Source organism: Pholcus phalangioides, unplaced genomic scaffold (assembly GCF_987345545.1).
Source record: "Pholcus phalangioides strain wild (caught in Gottingen) unplaced genomic scaffold, Ppha-v1.0 ptg000022l_1, whole genome shotgun sequence".
Taxonomy (NCBI): domain Eukaryota; kingdom Metazoa; phylum Arthropoda; class Arachnida; order Araneae; family Pholcidae; genus Pholcus; species Pholcus phalangioides.
The window spans coordinates 4,907,084-4,927,274 of NW_028301615.1; the positions used below are offsets into that span (position 1 = coordinate 4,907,084).

The following is a 20,191-nucleotide window of genomic DNA, read 5'->3' on the forward strand; positions in this document are numbered from 1 at the left end:
ATCCTATCCATCCCATTGAAAATTTTGAACACTTCGATCATATCTCCTCGACACATGCGCTCGTCCAATGTAAACATATTCAAAAAATGAAGTCTTTCTTCATAACTCAAGCCCTGTGTGCCAATAAGGACACACGTAGCTCTTCTCTGCATCCCTCTGTAGGTATGGTCTCCAAAGCCTTACAGCATACTCCAGTCCAGGATGAACTAAGCCTCGAAAAAGCGGAAGAATGACTTTAGGAGAACGCGAAGAGACCTTTTTGAAAATGAGACCAAGCATTTTATTCGCTTTTTTCACCACCGCTGAACAATGTTCAGAAAACCTAAACCGCTCATCAATAAGAATTCCCAAATCTGTGACCCTAGTTGCACCCGGGATAGTGATACCATTCAACTCCTAAGAGAACCGTGGGTTGTTCGAACCAAAATAAGCGACCATGAACTTATCAACGCTAAACATCATGCTTCATTCATTTGCCCATGCTGCAATCCTGTTTAAGTTGGTCTCGAGCAACTCCCCATCGCTTTGATTCACGATTACCCCATTAGCTACACGTCATCTGCGAATTTACTAGTAATCCCATCGATACCCTGATCAAGTTTATCGATAAAAAGTGAAAAACGTATGGGGTCAAGGGCACTTCCTTGAGGAACTCCAATTGTGGCACCTGTCCAACCAGAGAATTCCCTGTTCACCATAACGCGTTGCGACCTATCTCTTAACCATGATTCTATCCAATTCAGCAAGTTGCCCTCAATTCCAATCTCGTGTAAACGCTTCAAGAGTTTACCATGTTGGATAAGATCGAATGCCTTCTGGAAATCAAGTTAAACAACATCTACATTTTTGCTCTTAACCAAAGTTTTAGTCACATGATCATAGAAGCAAAGGAGGTTAGTTACACATGACTTCCCCTTCCTGAACCCATGCTGATTATCTGACAATACATTATTCTCGTCTATCCACTCCACAAACTGCCTTTTGATGATAATTTCCAAAATTTTCGATGAAGCAAGTTTCCAATCCCTTGGGACGATACCCTCAGCAACACTGCTCCTATATATCTGTTCTGTGTGACTGGCACCAACAATTCATTAGCACATTCTCCGAGAACCCTCGGATAGATATCATCTGGTCCTGGTACCTTGCTTGCACATACATTTTTTAGAGGATTCAGGACCTCCACGTCTTCCACTTGAATATCGTTGGGGATTTTATTACCCCATGCAACACCCGTATATTGAATATAATTATCTCCATTAAAAACCGATGTGAAATAGCCATTGAAAGCACTACACATGTCTACATTGCTCTCTAACCTAGAGCCTCCTATCGAGAGGGGCGCCAACTGCCACCTCTACATCCATTATTGACGTATCAAAAAAATGATTTTGGGTCAGAGCCAATGTTATCTGCCAACCCAGATTCAACGTCCTTTTTACTATCCCTTATTGCTTTCTTCAACACTCTTCTTTTATCAGTAAACAATGATAGGTCACCTCACCCACTTTCATACTCTTTGAATGCTCTTTTCTTTTCAAGATAAAGGTTATGCACGATATCCGTGAATCATAGAGGGTGCGATGTACAAACACTTTTTTTGAACAAAGGGTATGACGTTGTGCAAAACAGAGGACGGTTTCGTACTAAATTCTTCCCATTGACTTACCACCCCTACTGATTTCAACCGGTCTTTGAAAAATTCCGCTAACTTTCCTCTCAAAACATCAAAGTTAGTTCTCTGAAAACAAGGAACCAGTCTTTTGTTATCAACCTTACCCAAGGAAAAGTTACAGTGAAATATGACGATACGATGATCACTGGAAGAAAACTCTTCTCCCACCAAAATATGTTCAACAGGATCCTCAGAACTAGTACGAACTAAATCCAAAATAGCAGTACCCCTAGTGGCTACTGATACATGCTGATACAAAAATTTCCGAGCACGAACTTAAGAAAGTTTCTTTCATACTGATCTCTAGAAGAAAGGTTCTCCCAATCAATACCTGAGTAATTGAAATCCCCTAGTATGAGAACCCTCTTATGCTTACACATGTAGGAAATTTCATCATGAAATTTCGTGATGTAGTTTGAATCCCTATTCAGTGGATTGTAACAAACCCCAACAATAAGTTTATGATGTCTTTTGTGTTCAAGATCAACCCATATAGTTTCAATATAATTTCTCTTCACGTTTCACTCTCTAGCCTTCAAACATGATTTCACGTATATCAACACCCCACCCTCTTTCCTATCAGAACTATTTCTCAAAAAAGTATTGTATCCTGAGATGTGCAAGAAAGATTCATCCCCATCATTTGCTCAAGATTCTGTAATGGCTATAAGATCCAGGCCCTTAACAATTCTCATAGTTTCTAAAAAATCTTTCTTATTACCCAAGCTCCAGGCATTAATTAACACACATTTTAATTTGCCCGGTGATTTAATGTCAATCAAGAAGCCATCCAAGTCAGAGGTGTGTAATTCCCTGTCAGTACTGTTGTGATTATCATTAACTAACCCGCATTCTCGACTACGTGGTCTGGGAGTAAAAAACCTGACCTAAGACTATCGTAAACCTCCCAGACCCCCCCCCCTCTTATTTAGATGGATCCCCTCCGAATGAAGCCACCTATCGGTAAATGTGGGAAGTGCCAAGAATGTGACCCCAAGTGAGGAGCAAATGTCCTTCAGGCCTATATTGAATTGGTGGATCCTAAAACTATACCACCTACTACCCCTTGGCAGCACTGGAATCACTGCCACATCTGAACCCCCTCCCTAGTGGATAATAGTAAATTCCTGTACTCTGACAGAGACTCACTAATATTCTCTCCTACCTGATTCGTTCACACCCTCAGAATCACCCGCAAGGACAACTTTTGGCGGTGAAAAACATATCGAGCATTGCCAATCTTCCTCCCAGCCTTGTCCTATCCAAGCACCCTTTACAATTGAAACTGTCAGCTACTATATCCCTAGACCAGGGAAACCTCCCGTTGCAAGCTCTACACAACACTAGTCGAGGTCGAGGCATACTAACAATATTGCTAAAGCTAGATAATAATGAAACTTAAAAATAGGAAAATGAGAAACGTTAACTGGAAATTAATATAATGTAAAATACATTACTAAGCAAAATATTTGTAAGAGATTATACGAAAAAATTACGTAAAATAGAATGCTCAAAACTAAATCAAGAAAAAAAAATATATATGTATATAAAGAATACAACACCCTAAAAAAAAAGTATTAAGCTACAAAGTACAATTTATACTTATTAGAATTAGCTAACTATCTCAAATCATCAACACTACAACAATAGGCCCAAGTGGAAGGAAAAACAAAGTTATTGAGAGTACCCGGGAAAAAGTATACACTGTTTGCTAACAGTAACGTCCAAAAACCTACAAATTTATATCAAAGAAGCAAGAAAACACAAATCTGGCGAAAAAACAATGAAAATGAAATGTGAACGAGAAAAATAAATTTAAGTCGATCGAAAATACACAACGAAAAATAAAAAAAATTGAGAGCAATATAATAAAAAAACATATATTCAGTAGCATACACAGGATTTTTTAATTTAAAAAACAGTGTTAGCTCAGAGAGAGAGAGAGAGAAGAAGGGGTGCCCCTCCCCAAGGCACAAAATACATAGATTTGCTCTAGAATTTTTTTTTTATTTTTTAATCATACACATTTTTTGAGAGATTTCTTGATATTTATATTTTTAGATTCTCTACAATATCAACAAATGTGAGGCTTCTAACATAAAGACATTTAACACATGGTATTTCAGATTTCAAAACTAATTTGAAAATGAGTTTTCTAGATTTAGCTTGTAGACTTAGTAATCACTAATTTAAAAAAAAATCCCTACAGGAGAGACTTGAAACACTCATTAGAAAAGTAATTATTTTTCTTGTTTTTTCCACTGATGCAAGACTAAGTTGTGCTTTGGTTTTCTTCAGTTTCAAGCATTTTTGATTGTTTGATCTTGCTTCTTTTATCAGAATATACTCATTTTATATTTAAAATGTGCTTCTTTTTTAGCTTGCTCTTGATCATTACCTCAGTTTGATTCAACATACTTCGAGATAACTTATTTTTTGCTGGGTCATTCTTAGAATATTTATTAGAAATTCTAAGAAATTTAATAGAGTGATAAAAACTATAGACTTAAATTATTTTCAACTTTAACTATAGAAATAAAAACTATAGAATAATGATTAAACTATTAGAAATTTAATAGAACAATTCTATTTTCACAAAATGTGTTGCAACTTCTGATGGTGAAGACCGATTCCTCATTGCTTGCTTTTCCAGTGAAATAATAAGTTCTTTCCAAACTTTTCCATTCTGTTAAAGGATACACACCAGCCAGTAAGGGGAAATTAATACAATTTAAAAATAATTAATGTAAGGAACGCATAAATCAAAGGAGTAAACTTTTCTTTGTTAAAAAAATAGCTGGAAACCGCGATTGAAGGTCTTTTTTTTAAATTCTGCAGATGAGCTGCAATTTCTATAGTTTGACCCTATTTCATGCGTTATCAGAAGCCTGGGCGTCAAATCCTGGGGAGAGGGAATTAAGCTAATTCTATTTGTGATCCCAAGAAATCAAATTGCATGGAAAACAAATGATGTTATCGAAAAGTCAGCTTCTATTGTGATGCAACTTCAAAGTTTCTTAAGGGAAAATTTTGTTTTTGGTGCGAGATGACGCATAATTGAAGAATTCTAGTGTTCTTGTAGCAGACGTTGGAAATTGCAGCAGCTTCTAGCAATCTCAGCAAATTTCCCGGTCCTGTTATGGGCAATTTAAGTGAGTTGTGTTGGAAGTGTAAGTACCTAACAGTCTCAGTGTGTATCTAGTGTTGTGTCTGATTTTTCAGTGCTATGATTTATATTTCAGAAGTGAAGCATAATGATTGAATATTTGTACTGTTCGTAGGCCTGTTGCTTTCTGTGGTGAGACTTTTTAACAAAGATTGGCTTGCATTCGTGCCTCAAAGCTGGGGGAGAGAACCACAGAAAACCAATTTAAGCCGACCACCACTATGGCGCCACTCTGATGAGTAAATATATATCAGATCAAATATATATACAATAACTCTTCTTTAAAGAGGGATGGTGGTCCTATAGTGGATGCACCTATTTATATTTTTTCCTATGGGTTTTGGAAAAATGTCTGCATTTAAAAGAATTAATTGAGCTATATTTAGCACATATATATCATATAACATTGAAATTCAACATAAAATTTACTAAAAATAGTTTGAAGAAAGATCTTATTCAATTATTACAAATATGCTTTTGCACACTTATATGAAATAAAAAAAGATAAAGGGCATTTTTTTTTTACAGTGAGTATTTCTGTGCTCATCATGCTTCCTCCATCCCCTTATCCTAGAGATAGCCTCTTCCCCAAGACGGATCTTTGGTGGAGGCGTCCTCTATAGTGAAAAAAAAAAAATGAGGTTTGTCCCGGATCCCCAAGCTAGCCCTACCCTTGTAGGAGTCATAGTGCTCACTTAAACCATTGAGAATAGATGCTTGATTTCATACTCCGGAGATATTCACAGACAACTCAGATGAACACCCTATGAGTCAATGATTATTTCAGTTAAAGCCACATGCCTGAGTTCTTGTACGGGTACTTTTCGTCTGGTGATGGTTATAATCAAAGCTCTTTATTCATGAAAATGCCTCCCAATAGATTTACAGGGCTCCAACCTTGTGAGTCCCAACCATGAGTTCAACTGAGCATGGCATAGAGACTCATGGCCTCACATGCTGTAGTAGGGCCCCTAGACTGAGATCTTCAGTTGGACATCAGGTCAGACTCTTCATGTGGCCCCCTTCAATATGAATGTGTAGCATGAAAAACAAAAATAGAATCACATCTGATGAGAATAACCTCTGACCCCCAGAAGGAAGCCTGCCTAACCCACTCATTTTGTGAGGGACCTCATTTGAATAGAAGCTTCCACAATAAGATCTAGCACAACAATTTATGGCAATAAAATATGTAAACTAAGAGGTGTTACGTGGCCCTCTTTCATTTTGCCTTGGGGTTATGATGTTGTAAGGACGGCAGTAGAGAGACACTTTTTTTGGATAAAATATTCAAAAATTTGTTCAAATTATGTACAACGGCCTCATTATCATCAAGGGTTCCATGGAACAGCCTTATAACTGTATTAAGGTTTCTGCGAAAAAATTGAAATTATAAACCCGACATAAAGAACAGATATAGGTATTCAGAAATGGGCAGTCAGAACATTCCAGAGCCAAACAGCGCCCACAAGAGCTTATCTTAGTATGGTGTTGGCTGAAAGAGGAATTTGTCAGAAAATAACTTGTGCTGGAGGATTTGATTAAAAAAAGGGAAGTCAATTGAAAAAATGTTGATAAAGAGTGATGAGAAAAGATACTTAATAAAAAACAAAAGAAAAAAAAAATTTTTTTTTAGAAACCAGCTTCTCTAGAGATAGATGGCACTTTTTGGAAGTGCAGGAAAGGAGGTGCATTGAGATGAATTAAGCACTGAATAGCATTTCAACACTGAAAATTACTGTATTTACTTGCGTTTATTTATCTATTTTTGTGCTTTCCCTTCAAAATTATTTTGATGTGTAAAAATTTGTGAGTGAAAATATTGTAATAAAAAATGCCTCTCCTGTAATCATGCCACCTAGTGCCAGCCCTACATACTCACACATATTACTTCAAGTTTTGCTGTAAAATGTAGGTGGTTCCAGAGTGTAGAGAACTTTGCTTATGAAAGATGTAGCAGGAAAATGAGGTGAAATTCTCGAAATTAAGAAGTTTATTGGTTTGATTATGCACAAAATTTATGTTAAGCCAAGAACATTCTATAAGAAAATCACAATTAAAGTTTTGGCTATCAATTTGAGATCAACACAAGGTGATGGACAATATTTAAAGGTATTTATGATTGTGGTAAGTCTGTAATGATTGTATCAAAATACAGTGAAACCTTGCTACAACGATACTCGATATAATGGTAAAACCATCCCTCTACAATGATATTTTTTCAAATCTTGTTTGGAACTGTCAAAAGTCTAATATTAAACTGCTGTCTCTCAATATAATGATGATCCCTCTGGAACATTTTTTTTATGTCCAGAGAGTATCGTTATATTGAGGTTTCACTGTAATATGCAACACATTTTTAATAATTACATAAAATCTAAAAATGATAACATTCACACCAAAAGTCTTCAATAAAATGAAAACTTGCTGCTGTAAAACAATCTTAATTATATTGAATAGTTTTGGGTATTTTAAGTAAAAATTAAAAAGGTGCATTTTGATTATACGTATGGAAATTTTTCAGAAGATATACATCTTTCTTATGGATTTGAAACTATTACTTAAAAAAATCCATCCCATCTAAACTTCTGCAAATAAAACGTGTTATTTATATGTTGTCCATATATAACTTACCATTTAAAATTGAAAACTAAAATTTATTTTATAAAAATTTTATATAAATGAAAATAAATAAGACTTTTCATAATGTGCAATATTGCAAGAAAGTATATATATTAAGAAATGGTGTTTTTTACACTAAGAAATTGAATATTCTAGATGTTACGCCAAACGAAGAGTTGGAAAGAAAAGTGATGTCTTCTCCAGGAATCGAACCCAGTCTCCTTGCATACAGTCAAGAGAGCTAACTAATACACCGGCAACACACTTTTCAATTCCTTATGACATGCATTATTAACATGAAGCGCTGAGTGGAGACATTGCAACTTCATATAACTTCAGCAACAGTGTTATAAGAAAATTGAAAAGTGTGTCTCTCTGGTGTACTGGTGGACGCACTAGCCCAGAATGCAAGGGGACCCAGGGTTCCATTCCCAGAAGAGACAAATCACTTTTCTTTCCAAATATTCATTTTGGCATAACATCCAGAAAATCCAATTTCTTATTATATTTTGGGTAGAAAAACATCTCTTACAATAAAATGTCATCTGGGGCAAAAGTTGCTGTAGTTAGTGGAGGCTGCAATGTCTCGTCAGCACTTCACGCTAATAATGTGAGTTATAAGGAATTGAAAGTGTGTCTCGATACATTCCACACTTTCCTGGTATGCAAGGAGACCCAGGTTTGATTCTTAGAGAGAGGAGACAAAAATCACTTTTTTTTAAAATATTCATTTCGGCCATAAAATTCAATTTCAAAGTATATGTACTATAGTGATAATTATCAGATTAAAATTGTGAAATGTTGTGTTTTCGAAGTTCCTCATACATTTATAAATTTGAACTTTCAAAGAATTTTATATGATAATGTTTAGAGCGGCAACCAATTTTCCTTTGAATTAGATTGAAAATATGAATGTAATTCAGTTGAATAAAAAATATTTAATAACTGTTTTTTCTGTGCATTGCCTGTATGTCCCCCCTTTTATTTTAATTAAAAATTCTAATAAGTTCTATTATATAAATTTTTAGAAAAAAGTTGCTCAACAGTCAAATATATTGCCAGATTTTTCAAAAATATTTGCTTGAAAGAAACAACATCTAGAGTTACTTGTTAGCAGAGAATTTCAAAACCTGTATGTTTTCCATATTTAATTCATTAATTTAATATTTAGTGTCCGTATACCATACAAGGTAGTAGGGGAAAAAAATCATGAATTTTTCTTTTTAAGTGTAAAAAAAATACATGTTGATTACAAGTTTTAACTGCTTGAAAAGTGTGTATGTGGTAGGAGAAGGGTTGTGACATCACGAAGATATGCTCCAGGCTTGTAGTACCTAGGAGGCTCTTTGATAGTAGGCACAACAAGCTACTGCGAAAAGAGGGTGGTACTAATGGGATGAATGCCAAGAACTTTTATGGATGAAAAAGTTCTTGTTTTCACTATACATAATTAGCTATACTTAGTTGAAGTAGTAAGTGTAGTTTATATGTGACTGAGTTTTATAGACTAGGTTATGTGCTTTATAAGAGAAGTTATAGAAAAACTACAAATAACTACACTTTTATACACAAATGGAACTCATTTTACATAATTCCACAGCAAAAAAAAAGATGATCATCAAATCAAAATACTCACTCTAGTACACAAAAAATAATGAAAAGTCACAATTAAAATGTATATATGAGATCATTTTAGCTTACCTCATAACAACAATGAATCAAGCCATATGGTGTTGGACCCACTTGAGCCTTGTCAATTATACCACATAACAATTCACCTGAGCGAATAATAACTTCACTCTCTGTCATATCATCACCTGATAGTGCTCCTCCAACATGCCATTTCTTAGCTTTCCCATTTTGCCAATTCTAGTAATTATTGTGAAAAATATTGAACAATTTTTTTAATTAGAATAATATAATTGAATTAGAATATATATATATTTCTTATTTTTGAAGGAAAATATGGTTAAACTCGTCCATAACCTCATCAAAGATTCTGTGAAATTTTGTCGTTGGAACCATGGTTGATGATCTAAAAACCTTTTTGACGAAAAGTAATTTGGAAGACCATATATTATCAAGCAAATTACAGGAAATCTGGATCATAAATATAAAGCTAATACTCTCAAAAATGCTGCCATTTAAAGCTGAAATCACTGTGTATTTTTTATGAACAATGCTTGGCAAGAAATATATGATACAGCAAATCTGCAGTGATTCAAATGTCTCACAGGGAAAGGGGGGAATTAACCATGGCAAATTTGTCAGATCAATATTTATAGTCATATTTCATAGCATAATTTATAAATCACGAAAATCATCTTCATCTCTGATTCTAGAAAAGATTAAAAATTAAAGTATGCTTCATTGAAAAAATTTGAGGAAACAGGAGATTTAAAAATGTAAAATGCAAAAAGTACCAAAAAAATTGTCTTGGAGAACAAGCTTCAGGAAGTTTTAATAATTATTCCTCCATTTTTTTCATCCTAAAAATTTATCCAGCATAGTTGTCACCAAATCATTTTTGAAAATGTTATTTTCGTTATCGCTACGTGAAACATTAGCTAGGGAGAACCGGAGACCACTCGTTAAGTTCACGTTACGGAAATAAACATGGCTGCTCGCGCATACATTTTTCGATGAAGGCGACAGCAACGGAGACTAATTGGTAGAATTGGAAATTATTCATTCATCAGGGGTGGGAAGTGACAAAGTTCATTTCGTAGCAGCAAAATTCAGGATTCTGAGCAGTTTTGGAGCAGCAAATTGAGGATTCGGAGCAGTTTTGGAGCAGCGAAATTAACAATATTTTCGTTAACCCTCATCCCTTTTCAAAATAAAACAATTGCACCGTCTTTTTTTTAATCAAACATCTTTTTATCAGCTTGTTTTTTGTTGTTTCAGGCTTTTGACACCTTGTTTGAAAGAGCGGCTGTCATAAAATTTAATTTTTTGGACCAGTCTATTTCAGATGATTTTTGCTTACTGAGGGCACTAGTTGCTGTCTGGAACAGCCGCCCTTCAAATGGGCTACAAATTTTCTATAATTTTCTTCGGAAAGATATTATTGCAAAATGGGAAAGAATTTCGAAAGAATCAACACAATGTTTGGCAATTCAGCACTCATTATTTGACAAGATTGGCGATCTGACAGTAGTTATTTGGTGATATTAGCGATTCAATACTCGTTATTCTGCAACATTGGCGATTTACCGCTTACTATTCAGCAAATTTTTTAAATTTTTTACTGCCGGAATGAAAAATTGTTTCACGATACATCGGGATTTGACGAAATGACGATCAACTACAGTAATTTCTGCTGCTTCCAGTGGCGACTTTTTTTTGAAAACAGAAACTGACTCGCAGTTCCTGCGTAATAATAATAATAGTAAAACAGAAGAAGAAAAGTAAGGAGAGAGCAGAAGTCAAAAGGTGATGAGAGCTCCCCTCCCGTTCCCAGGGAGGGAGAGAGAGAAAAAAACGTTTTTATAAGTGTGTAACAGTGTGTGTGTGAGTGAGTATGAGTTGAGACCTCGAGCTGGTCAATTGTACAACGATTCCCTCGATCGGGATTTCGTGTGAGTTAATTTGTTATATTTGTGAATTAAAATTATCGTAAAATTATTATAAGTGTTTACAGTCCACTTTTTTCGAGTGAGTTATCGTTTAGCTGCTCCGTCTTAAACGGAGACTAAGAACAGTGAAAAATGCCGTTCAAATCGGAGAAGACGTCTGTGGAGCGAGTTTGTATTCGTTGAGTTCTTGTGTGACCACGAAAGAACTGTGAGTAGTGCTAACATAATTCGGAATACGTAACTTTCATTGTCAAAATGTTCGCTGGAGCCAAAAAGCAGGACTTGATCCAAGTTGCTCAGGACCTTGGAGAAAAAGTTAGAGAATGCGAAGGTGAGCGAGTTAAAAGAACTTATTTTGCAAAATCAAGCATGTATAAAAGATCCTGACTTTGTAAAAGACTATCTAGCCACAATAATAGCAGATAGAAAGTCAGAGGAACTAAGAGAGATTGAATTAGAACGCATGAAATTAGAGCGCGTCAAAACAGAATTAGAGTTAGAGTATGTGTAGAATTTAATTGTGAAGGCACAGAGCAGAATAAAACCGAAGTACAGGAAAACACAATTGAATCTCTCATTAAAAGTGTGAGAACTCTGTTAGAGTGCCCTATCAGCCGGAAGGTTGGGGGTATTTCTTCGCATCACTTGAAAGAGCATTCAACACAAAAAAAGTGCCAGAGAAATTTAAGTCAGAAATTTTATTGAATTTGTTGGGTGAAAAGGCAACCAACGTTTTGTCTCACATAAGCGATAATGAACTGTCAAATTATGATAAGGTAAAAGAAATTATTTTACGAGAGTACGAGCCTACACCGCAGGTTTGTCTAGAGAATTTTCGAAGGGCTCATCATAATAATGAAACACATGTGCAATTTGCGTTGAGGTTAAAAACAAGTTTCGATTACTATCTGAAGCTCAGAGGATTGTCAGATTTTGACACATTAAAAGACCTCATTGTTGTAGATAAGTTGTTTGAGACATTAGATAGAGAAACTGCTTCTCATATTAGTGTGAGGCAAGGAGAAAAATGGTTTCGACCGCTTGAATTAGCTAAAGAGAGCGACTTATATTTTGGTTCACGAGGTAGATCTCTCACTGAGAGCAATAGTGGGTTTCAAAAACACCAAGGAAATTTCCACTTAAAAAATAATAAAAATGTGTCAAAGGTATTTCTCTCGGATTCAAAAGACTCATTATGCGTACAATGCGGAATTGAAACTCACGCATTGTACAAGTGTTCTGATTACAGAAGCAAATCAGTAGACAAGAGAATTAAAATTGTAAAAAGTAATAATTTGTGCTTCAATTGTCTGTCATCTTCCCATGGGGGTGAAAAAATGCAGGTCAAGGTTCTCTTGCCCCAAGTGCAATAAAAGACACCATGTGACCCTGCACTTCCCCCGCAAAGAAGAAACTGTTGTTGCTGCTACTGCAGGAAGAATGGGGATGACAGATTCTCCCCCGAGCAATTTAACAACGGCGAAACAGCACAATGCCAACCCCATAACAGCCACCAGCTGCATGGGAAACAAACAAAAAAAGACAGTTTTACTTAGTACAGCGAGATGCCTTGTACAAGATAAGGATGGTCAATACCACAATGGTAGAGCACTGCTAGATGGGGGCTCTATGTTGAACTTCGTAACCAGAAAGTTTGCAGAGAAACTTGAGTTGAAGAAAGAAAAAATAAATCTTGTTGTATCCTGCTTAAACGGGGCGTCAATGCCAATCAAGGGATGCATGAGAACCTCTCTCGCTAATAGAAGAAAGGACTATGAGAGGGAATTGGACTTTTGACAGTGGAGAAAATAACAAATAGCACTCCCTCCCAAAAGTTAGAAGTGTGTATTGAGGGGATGAGGGACGTAAATTTAGCTGATCCAGAATTTAACGAACCGGGAAGCATACATATATTGTTGGGAGCGGAAATATTTTATGAACTATTATTGACAGGACAAATTTCGCCTAGTGGTACCGATTCAATTCTGCAAAATACAGTGTTCGGGTACATTGTAAGTGGCGCATTATCCACTAAAGAGAAACAAACAATACATTGTGGACTAGTTCAGCAAGAGAACTTGAATAAAACAATGCAAAAATTTTGGGAAATTGAAAGTGTTGGAAAAAAGCCAATAATATCAAAAGAAAACGAAATTTGTGAAACCCATTATGAGGAGACTCATATGAGAGACAATAATGGGCAATATATAGTCACCATGCCTCTCAAGGAGGATCCCGGGTGCCTTGGAGAGTCCAAGAGTATGGCGTTAAAACAACTAAACTCACTGTGCAATCAGTTAAAGAGAGACAAAAATTATCAGACATTATACACAGATTTTCTCAAAGAATATCTAGAACTTGGTCATATGAGTGAGGTGAATGAGACTACAGAGCCAAAGGTCACATATTACATGCTCCATCACGGTGTATACCGTCCTAATAAAACGACTACAAAACTACGAACTGTTTTTAATGCTTCCACGATTACCACAAGGGACAATTCTTTGAATTCTCTTCAGTATAACGGAGGAGTGATCCAAGAGGATCTTTTTTTCAATAATGATTCGATGTAGGAAGCACGAGTTTGCTTTCATTGCGGACATCGAAAAGATGTACCGAATGATAAAAATTCATCCAAATCAAAAAAGCCTTCAAAGAATTTTGTGGAAGGAAGGCAAGAACGAGCCCATAAAAATTTATGAGTTGTCAACTGTAACTTACGGGACAGTGAGCGCACCCTTTCTCGATATGAGAACCTTGAAACAACTCGCACAGAATGAAGGAAACAGTTTTCCTCTAGCGGCTCCTGTCCTAACCAGTGATTTTTATTTGGATGACGTCCTATCGGAGGCACCAACCTTGCTAGTATAAGTTATAGCTTGCTATATAAGGCTAAATAGCTTCAACAGCAACTGATAGCCATCCTCAATACTGCAGGCATGAAGCTGCATAAGTGGTGCAGAAATAATCCAGCGCTCATTCCAAAATTAGTTTCGGATTGTGATTATACCTTTTCCGACCCAAGTGAAATAAAGGCTCGGGGAATTTCCTGGAAGCCAAGTGAGGATTGCTTCTCTTTCAGTGTGAAAGCTGACAGCAATACAGTATTCACCAAACGGAATGTTCTATCTACCATCGCAAGACTTTTTGATCCACTGGGATTGATAGGACCTGTGGTATCAAAAGCAAAAACTTTCATACAAGAACTGTGGCTTCTGAAAATTGACTGGAATGATCCACTTCCAGCAAAAGAGGCACAAGAGTGGAACGAATTCATTGAATCTCTTCTGTCTATAAATAACCTAAAAATAGATAGATGTATTTTGATATCTGAGCCAACTACGATCGAGATTCGTGGGTTTGCAGATGCCTCTGAATCTGCATATGGGGCTGTTATCTATTGCAATTCAACTTCATCTACAGGATGTGTGACAGTAAAAATGGTTTCGAGCAAATCAAGAGTGGCTCCAATTAAACATACAACTATTCCGCAGTTGGAACTGTGCGCGGCAGTGTTGCTAGCTAAGTTGATGAAGAGTATAAAAGCTTCACTGAAGCTCGACGTTTCAGCAGTGTATTTGTGGAGTGACTCTATGGTTGTGCTGTCTTGGATCCACAAAGAACCACATCTTCTGAAAACGTTCTTGGCAAATCGTGTAGCTACAATACAGGAACTAACAACTGTGCAAAAATGGAGACATGTTTCATCCGAAGAAAATCCCGCAGATCTCATTTCCAGAGGTCTAGCTCCAGAGAGACTGGAACAAAGTGTTTTATGGTGGAACGGTCCAAAGTTTCTTATGGACAGTGAATACCCAAACAGAACGATCCCGTCAGCAGTCATACAAGATGACTTTCAGCGTGAATTCAAAGTTGGCAGTATGAGTGACAATGTGTGTGATATACAAACTTTTAGTGTTTCAGTTCGATCATTTATCAGTGATATTTTGAATCTAAGTAATGTGTATATTAAGATTGTTCGTATTTTGAGTTTCATTTTTAGGTTTCTTAATAATTGTAAAAACAAGAAAAAATATAGTGCTTTAGATGCTGAAGAAATCAATAATGCTGAGCTACATCTCAAGAAATTGATTCAAGGTGAGGAGTTCAAACCAGAACTCAAAGGTCTGAAAGAAAAAGGTAAGGTCCCTTTCGACGGTCCGATAAAAAGTTTGAATCCTTTTGTGGATGAAAAAGGAATCTTTAGAGTTGGTAGCAGATTAAGTAATAGTACACTGGGCTATAATCAGAAGTTTCCTATTCTATTGCCTACAAAACACCGATTAACCAAGTTGATTGTTGTACATTATCATAAGTATCTGCATTTAGGACCACAAGCATTATTGAATCAACTCAGACAAAAGTTTTGGGTTATAAATGGTAAAAGTGTATGTAGAAAAATTGTTCATGATTGCATTGTGTGCTTTAAAGCTAAACCTATAACGGCTCAACAAATTATGGGTGTTTTACCTAAGGATTGTGTAACGAGAGATTTTGCATTCAACATTTCTGGTGTCGATTTTTGTGGATCCTTTTCTATAAAGTACAAAAATCAAAGAAAAGGTACCTTGAATAAAATATATGTGTGTATTTTTGTATGTTTAGTTACGAAAGCGATCCATCTGGATATTGTTACTGATCTTACCACTGCTGCATTTATTGCAACTCTTAAAAGGTTCACTTCTCGAAGGGGAAAGTGTGTTAAGTTGTATTCAGATAATGCAAAAAATTTTGTGGGAGCAAATGTTGAGCTGAAAGGGTTATACAATCTTGTAGCTCAACCAGATGAGGACCTTGCTGGCTATTTATCCTCAGATGGCATAGATTGGAAATTCATTCCTCCCCGAACACCAAACTTCGGTGGTGTCTGCGAAGCAGGAGTGAAATCTTGCAAATACCACTTAAAACGCACCATCGGCCAGACAAGGCTCACTTATGAAGAATTTCTTACTGTTTTGACTCAAATAGAAGGAGTCCTAAATTCTAGACCAATATCTGCCATGTCAGAAGACCCAATGACTTGGAGGCCCTAACACCTGGGCATTTTCTTATTGGAAGACCTATCACCTCACTTCCAGAACCAAAGTTGACTTCGGTGCCAGAAAATCGGCTTAACCGATGGCAACAAACAACGAAATTCGTGCAAGTCATTTGGGAAAGGTGGCATCGAGAATATTTGAGTACATTACAGCAACGGAATAAGTGGTTCTTCGAAAAGAAAAACGTAAAAATAGGTGACATGGTCATTGTTAAAGAGGACAATTTACCTCCTTGTAAATGGTCTATAGGTCGAATTACGGAAACATATCCTGGCAAACAGGATTAGAGTTGTTTCTGTGAAAACGGCTCCAGGCACATATAAGCGACCTATTTCAAAATTGTGTATTTTACCTATAGAAAATTAATGTAAATATCGTATATTATGCTTTTATTATGTATCGGAAAGTGTTGATTTATAATGTAATTGAGTGTGTGTCATTTTTCTTTATTCTGTGTATTTAGTTAAAATTTGTATTTGTTCAAGTTTTGAAATGATCAGTTTTATGTATCATTACATTATAATTGCAATTGGTTGAATGTTCAAAGAACATTGCAACGCCCGGCGGTATGTTGCTGCGTAATAATAATAATAGTAAAAAAGAAGAAAAGTAAGGAGAGAGAAGAAGTCAAAAGGTGATGAGAGCTCCCCTCCCGTTCCCAGGGAGGGAGAGAGAGAAAAAAACGTTTTTATAAGTGTGTAACAGTGGGTGTGTGAGTGAGTATGAGTTGAGACCTCGAGCTGGTCAATTGTACAATGATTCCCTCGATCGGGATTTCGTGCGAGTTAATTTGTTATATTTGTGAATTAAAATTATCGTAAAATTATTATAAGTGTTTACAGTCCACTTTTGTCGAGTGAGTTATCGTTCATGCGCTTTAAAGCTGAAAGACCAAAACAAAAACCAAACCATCTTCAGTTGCATGATCACGGATAATATCGGGATTTCGCAATGGAAAGCCAGATGCAGGGGCCGATAGTTTAAATAAGGTGATAGTTCAAGTACAGTGGAATAAAACACGCCCTTCTCGGAAATAATCGTTTCACGGCAAGCAGGACCGAAAAATTTTTGGTGTCCTTTCTGAAATTCCGGGTATAGTGAAGCAAAATTCGCTATTTGGCACAGAAAAATACGAAATTACACTATTGGATCAGGATGGCGCAAGATGTTAATTTTGGTACAGTGCGGCGCAATTGGCGCACAGTTCCCACCCCTGATTCATTATTAATTTATGAAGTTCATTATAATGAATAATAATTCTCTGAATTACATTACTTTATTTGGTAACATGATTCAGAGACACCATTACTGTTTAAAATGTTATCTAATTACATATACTGATTGGAAAAATTATTCATAGTAATAAATCGTTATAAGTTATTATACTCGGTACTAAATAAATAAGATAAATCTCTCTACAGCGATATTTTTTTCTCAAATCTTGCATGGAAATGCCTTTATTCTTAAGTTAAACTCATCTCAATATAAGAATATTATTTAATTGGTAAATCTCTCTCTATCTCGCGATGTTTTCAAGACATTTTGAAAAATTTGCTACAATTTTTTTTTTTATATATCTCGTTCACAATCGAAGTTTATATTTTTAAACTTATCCCCAGATTTTTTTTTATTAATTCGTTCAGTAATATCAATATTTTGTAATACGTCATTTTATCACTGATGTTAAAATAATTGTATTGCTACTTTCCATGCAGTACACAGAAGTGTAATGCAGTAAACACCCTTACACGCACACAAACAGTATACTCTGCGCACTAAGTAAGTACACTATAAAAAATCTAACAATTTTATTAATCAACAAATAAATTTTTTCTAATCCTTGAGTGCATTTTCTGATCGGAGTATAAAAGAGTCAACAACAGTGTAAATTTGGTGGCACTTCATTTTTATGTTGTGTGAAACAGCAAACCAATTGTCTAATTAATGATGTAAATATAAGGTTACTTGTTCTTGATTTTGGTTTAATATCAAGACGGTAAATATATATGTAAAAACATGGGAATATACGATGGTGATATTTTTGCTAGTCGTTGTGAAAATTCATATATAACATTATTAAACTTCAATAGAACATTTTTTTAAAGGTAATAATTTAGAAAATTTCCCCGTGCCAGTTTCATGTGCGCGCATAGCCTACCTCTTTCTCAAATATTTGGTGAAAATAAAAAGAATCCGGATGAATTAAAAAAAAAAAAGCTTACGCGAGAATTAGGGACAATCAACACACACAAACGTGCACAAAATAAATAAAAATACAATAATGATAACGCATGTGCTCCAGTACTCGTTGATAGTGATGATGATTATCAGCAGCGGAGAAAATTATCTGATTTGTCCATTTCTTTCAGACCTAACACATACTCTCGGCCCAGAGAGTTTTTCGTCAAATAGATAACAACATACCACGGCTTACTGAGAAAAATCAAGTTTTGATGGTGGTAGTTGAGATTTGCGTTATGGGGCTCGTTGCGAATTTGTGTTAAGGGTTTGACGTCACTAACGACATCGTTGTATAACGATGTGAGCGTAATAGACCCACTGGCCCAGATTCAACAACGAATAACTGGCATATTGTGTGTGTGATCCAGTTAAGGTCTCTCACAAGATGTGCAAAGTATGAAGCAATTTCACGGAAAACACAAATTTATGTTACAGAACAGCTATGCACACGTATTCACAAACAATGAGATTTGAAACACGACTTACCAATAAGAGAGAGAGATAGAGAACTCGCCTTCAAAATAAAATTCTACTAACTGTTCTTAGTTCTCTTTTGGTGGCGCCACTTTATAGGCACAAGAGGAGCTTCGAGAAAATTCTACCATCTTCTTACAAACTCCCAGTTTTTCAATGTTCTTGTTTGAACAAGAACATTCAAGCAGGCCAACATACATCAGATACTGGCAGCAAATTCTCTTCCCTTAAAAGGCCAATGTTCCATAAATGGAACATGCATTTTTGAATGCACCTACCATGTTGATGTGTAACAGTACAAAGAAACTGATTGATTTACTTCAATTAATATATTCAGTAGTATAAAGAAACACAAAGTAATTTTCAAACTTCTAAATTGAAATTTTGGCAAATTTTAATCAAAATGTGGAAAAGGATCCCCAAAACATTGTCAAATTTTAACATAAAACCAGAGGTGTTTGAATTAATGTTTAGCTGATATTTTTGCAGATAATGGCTATGTTCCATTCACAGAATATTGGCGGTTAAACAGTTAACATGCTAGTCTGTGTTGCCTGAAATTTATTTTTAATTTTCCTGCAAAATTTATGATTTGGCACTTACTGCGTTCCCCCATTTCCATTCTTCATTTCATTTATATACGAAAAGTCAGGAAGTGAAAAATTATGGGGAAATATGATAATGCTCCACGTGTCATGCTGGTGAGAAGCAAGTCGAAGCCCCAAACATGCAATAAATCTTTCCCCCCCCCCCTAATATTAGGCCTCAATAATACAAACAAATATTGCCTCAATGTGATAAACTTTAAATCTAGAAATTTCTTGGGAAAACATCATTAACATGAAAATGAAAGGGATGATTAATTTTGCAAGCCAGTAGGGATATAACAAAGTTTGCATACTGAATTGGCCCTGTTTTTTCCCAACTTATAACAAAGTGGGTTCAACTGCAATTGTTTGAAAAATATTAATGAAAATAATATACCTCACAGATTACTAATCTTGCTGCGAAGCACTTCTCAGACTAGTCTCACATTCTGCTTTTTACATTGCACCAAACAAAAAGTAAAGTTGAAAATTTTTTTTTTTTTTTCCATTTGGGAAAATAATTTTCATCTTTTTTAAGAATGATACTCTTTTATATTTTTATTACATATTGATTAAAATCAATTGCTACAAACTTCTTAGTCTCAAACACAACTAAGTAATAAAAAATTTATAAATAGAAAAAAAACCAGTCAAGCCTCTGTGAGTGCATACTGAATAAGAAGATAAACTGGTAAAGTAAATATAAAATTTTTCTAGTCCTGATTTCCATAAAGTGATATGCAAAAAATCATATACATAAATACTATTTTGAATCATTTAACTGAATGCTTATTTTTGATCTCAAATGC

General features: G+C 35.5%; 1 protein-coding gene across 1 annotated transcript in view; it reads right to left on the minus strand.

Moving 5' to 3' along the window:
- Polr1A (RNA polymerase I subunit RpI1) overlaps positions 1-20,191 on the minus strand; it is a 553,279-nt gene that overhangs the window by 277,066 nt on the left and 256,022 nt on the right. Inside the window, exon 14 of the mRNA XM_089249700.1 lies at positions 9,165-9,332. Coding sequence (XP_089105826.1) covers positions 9,165-9,332 — 168 coding nt within the window. The remainder of the gene's footprint in view (positions 1-9,164; positions 9,333-20,191) is intronic.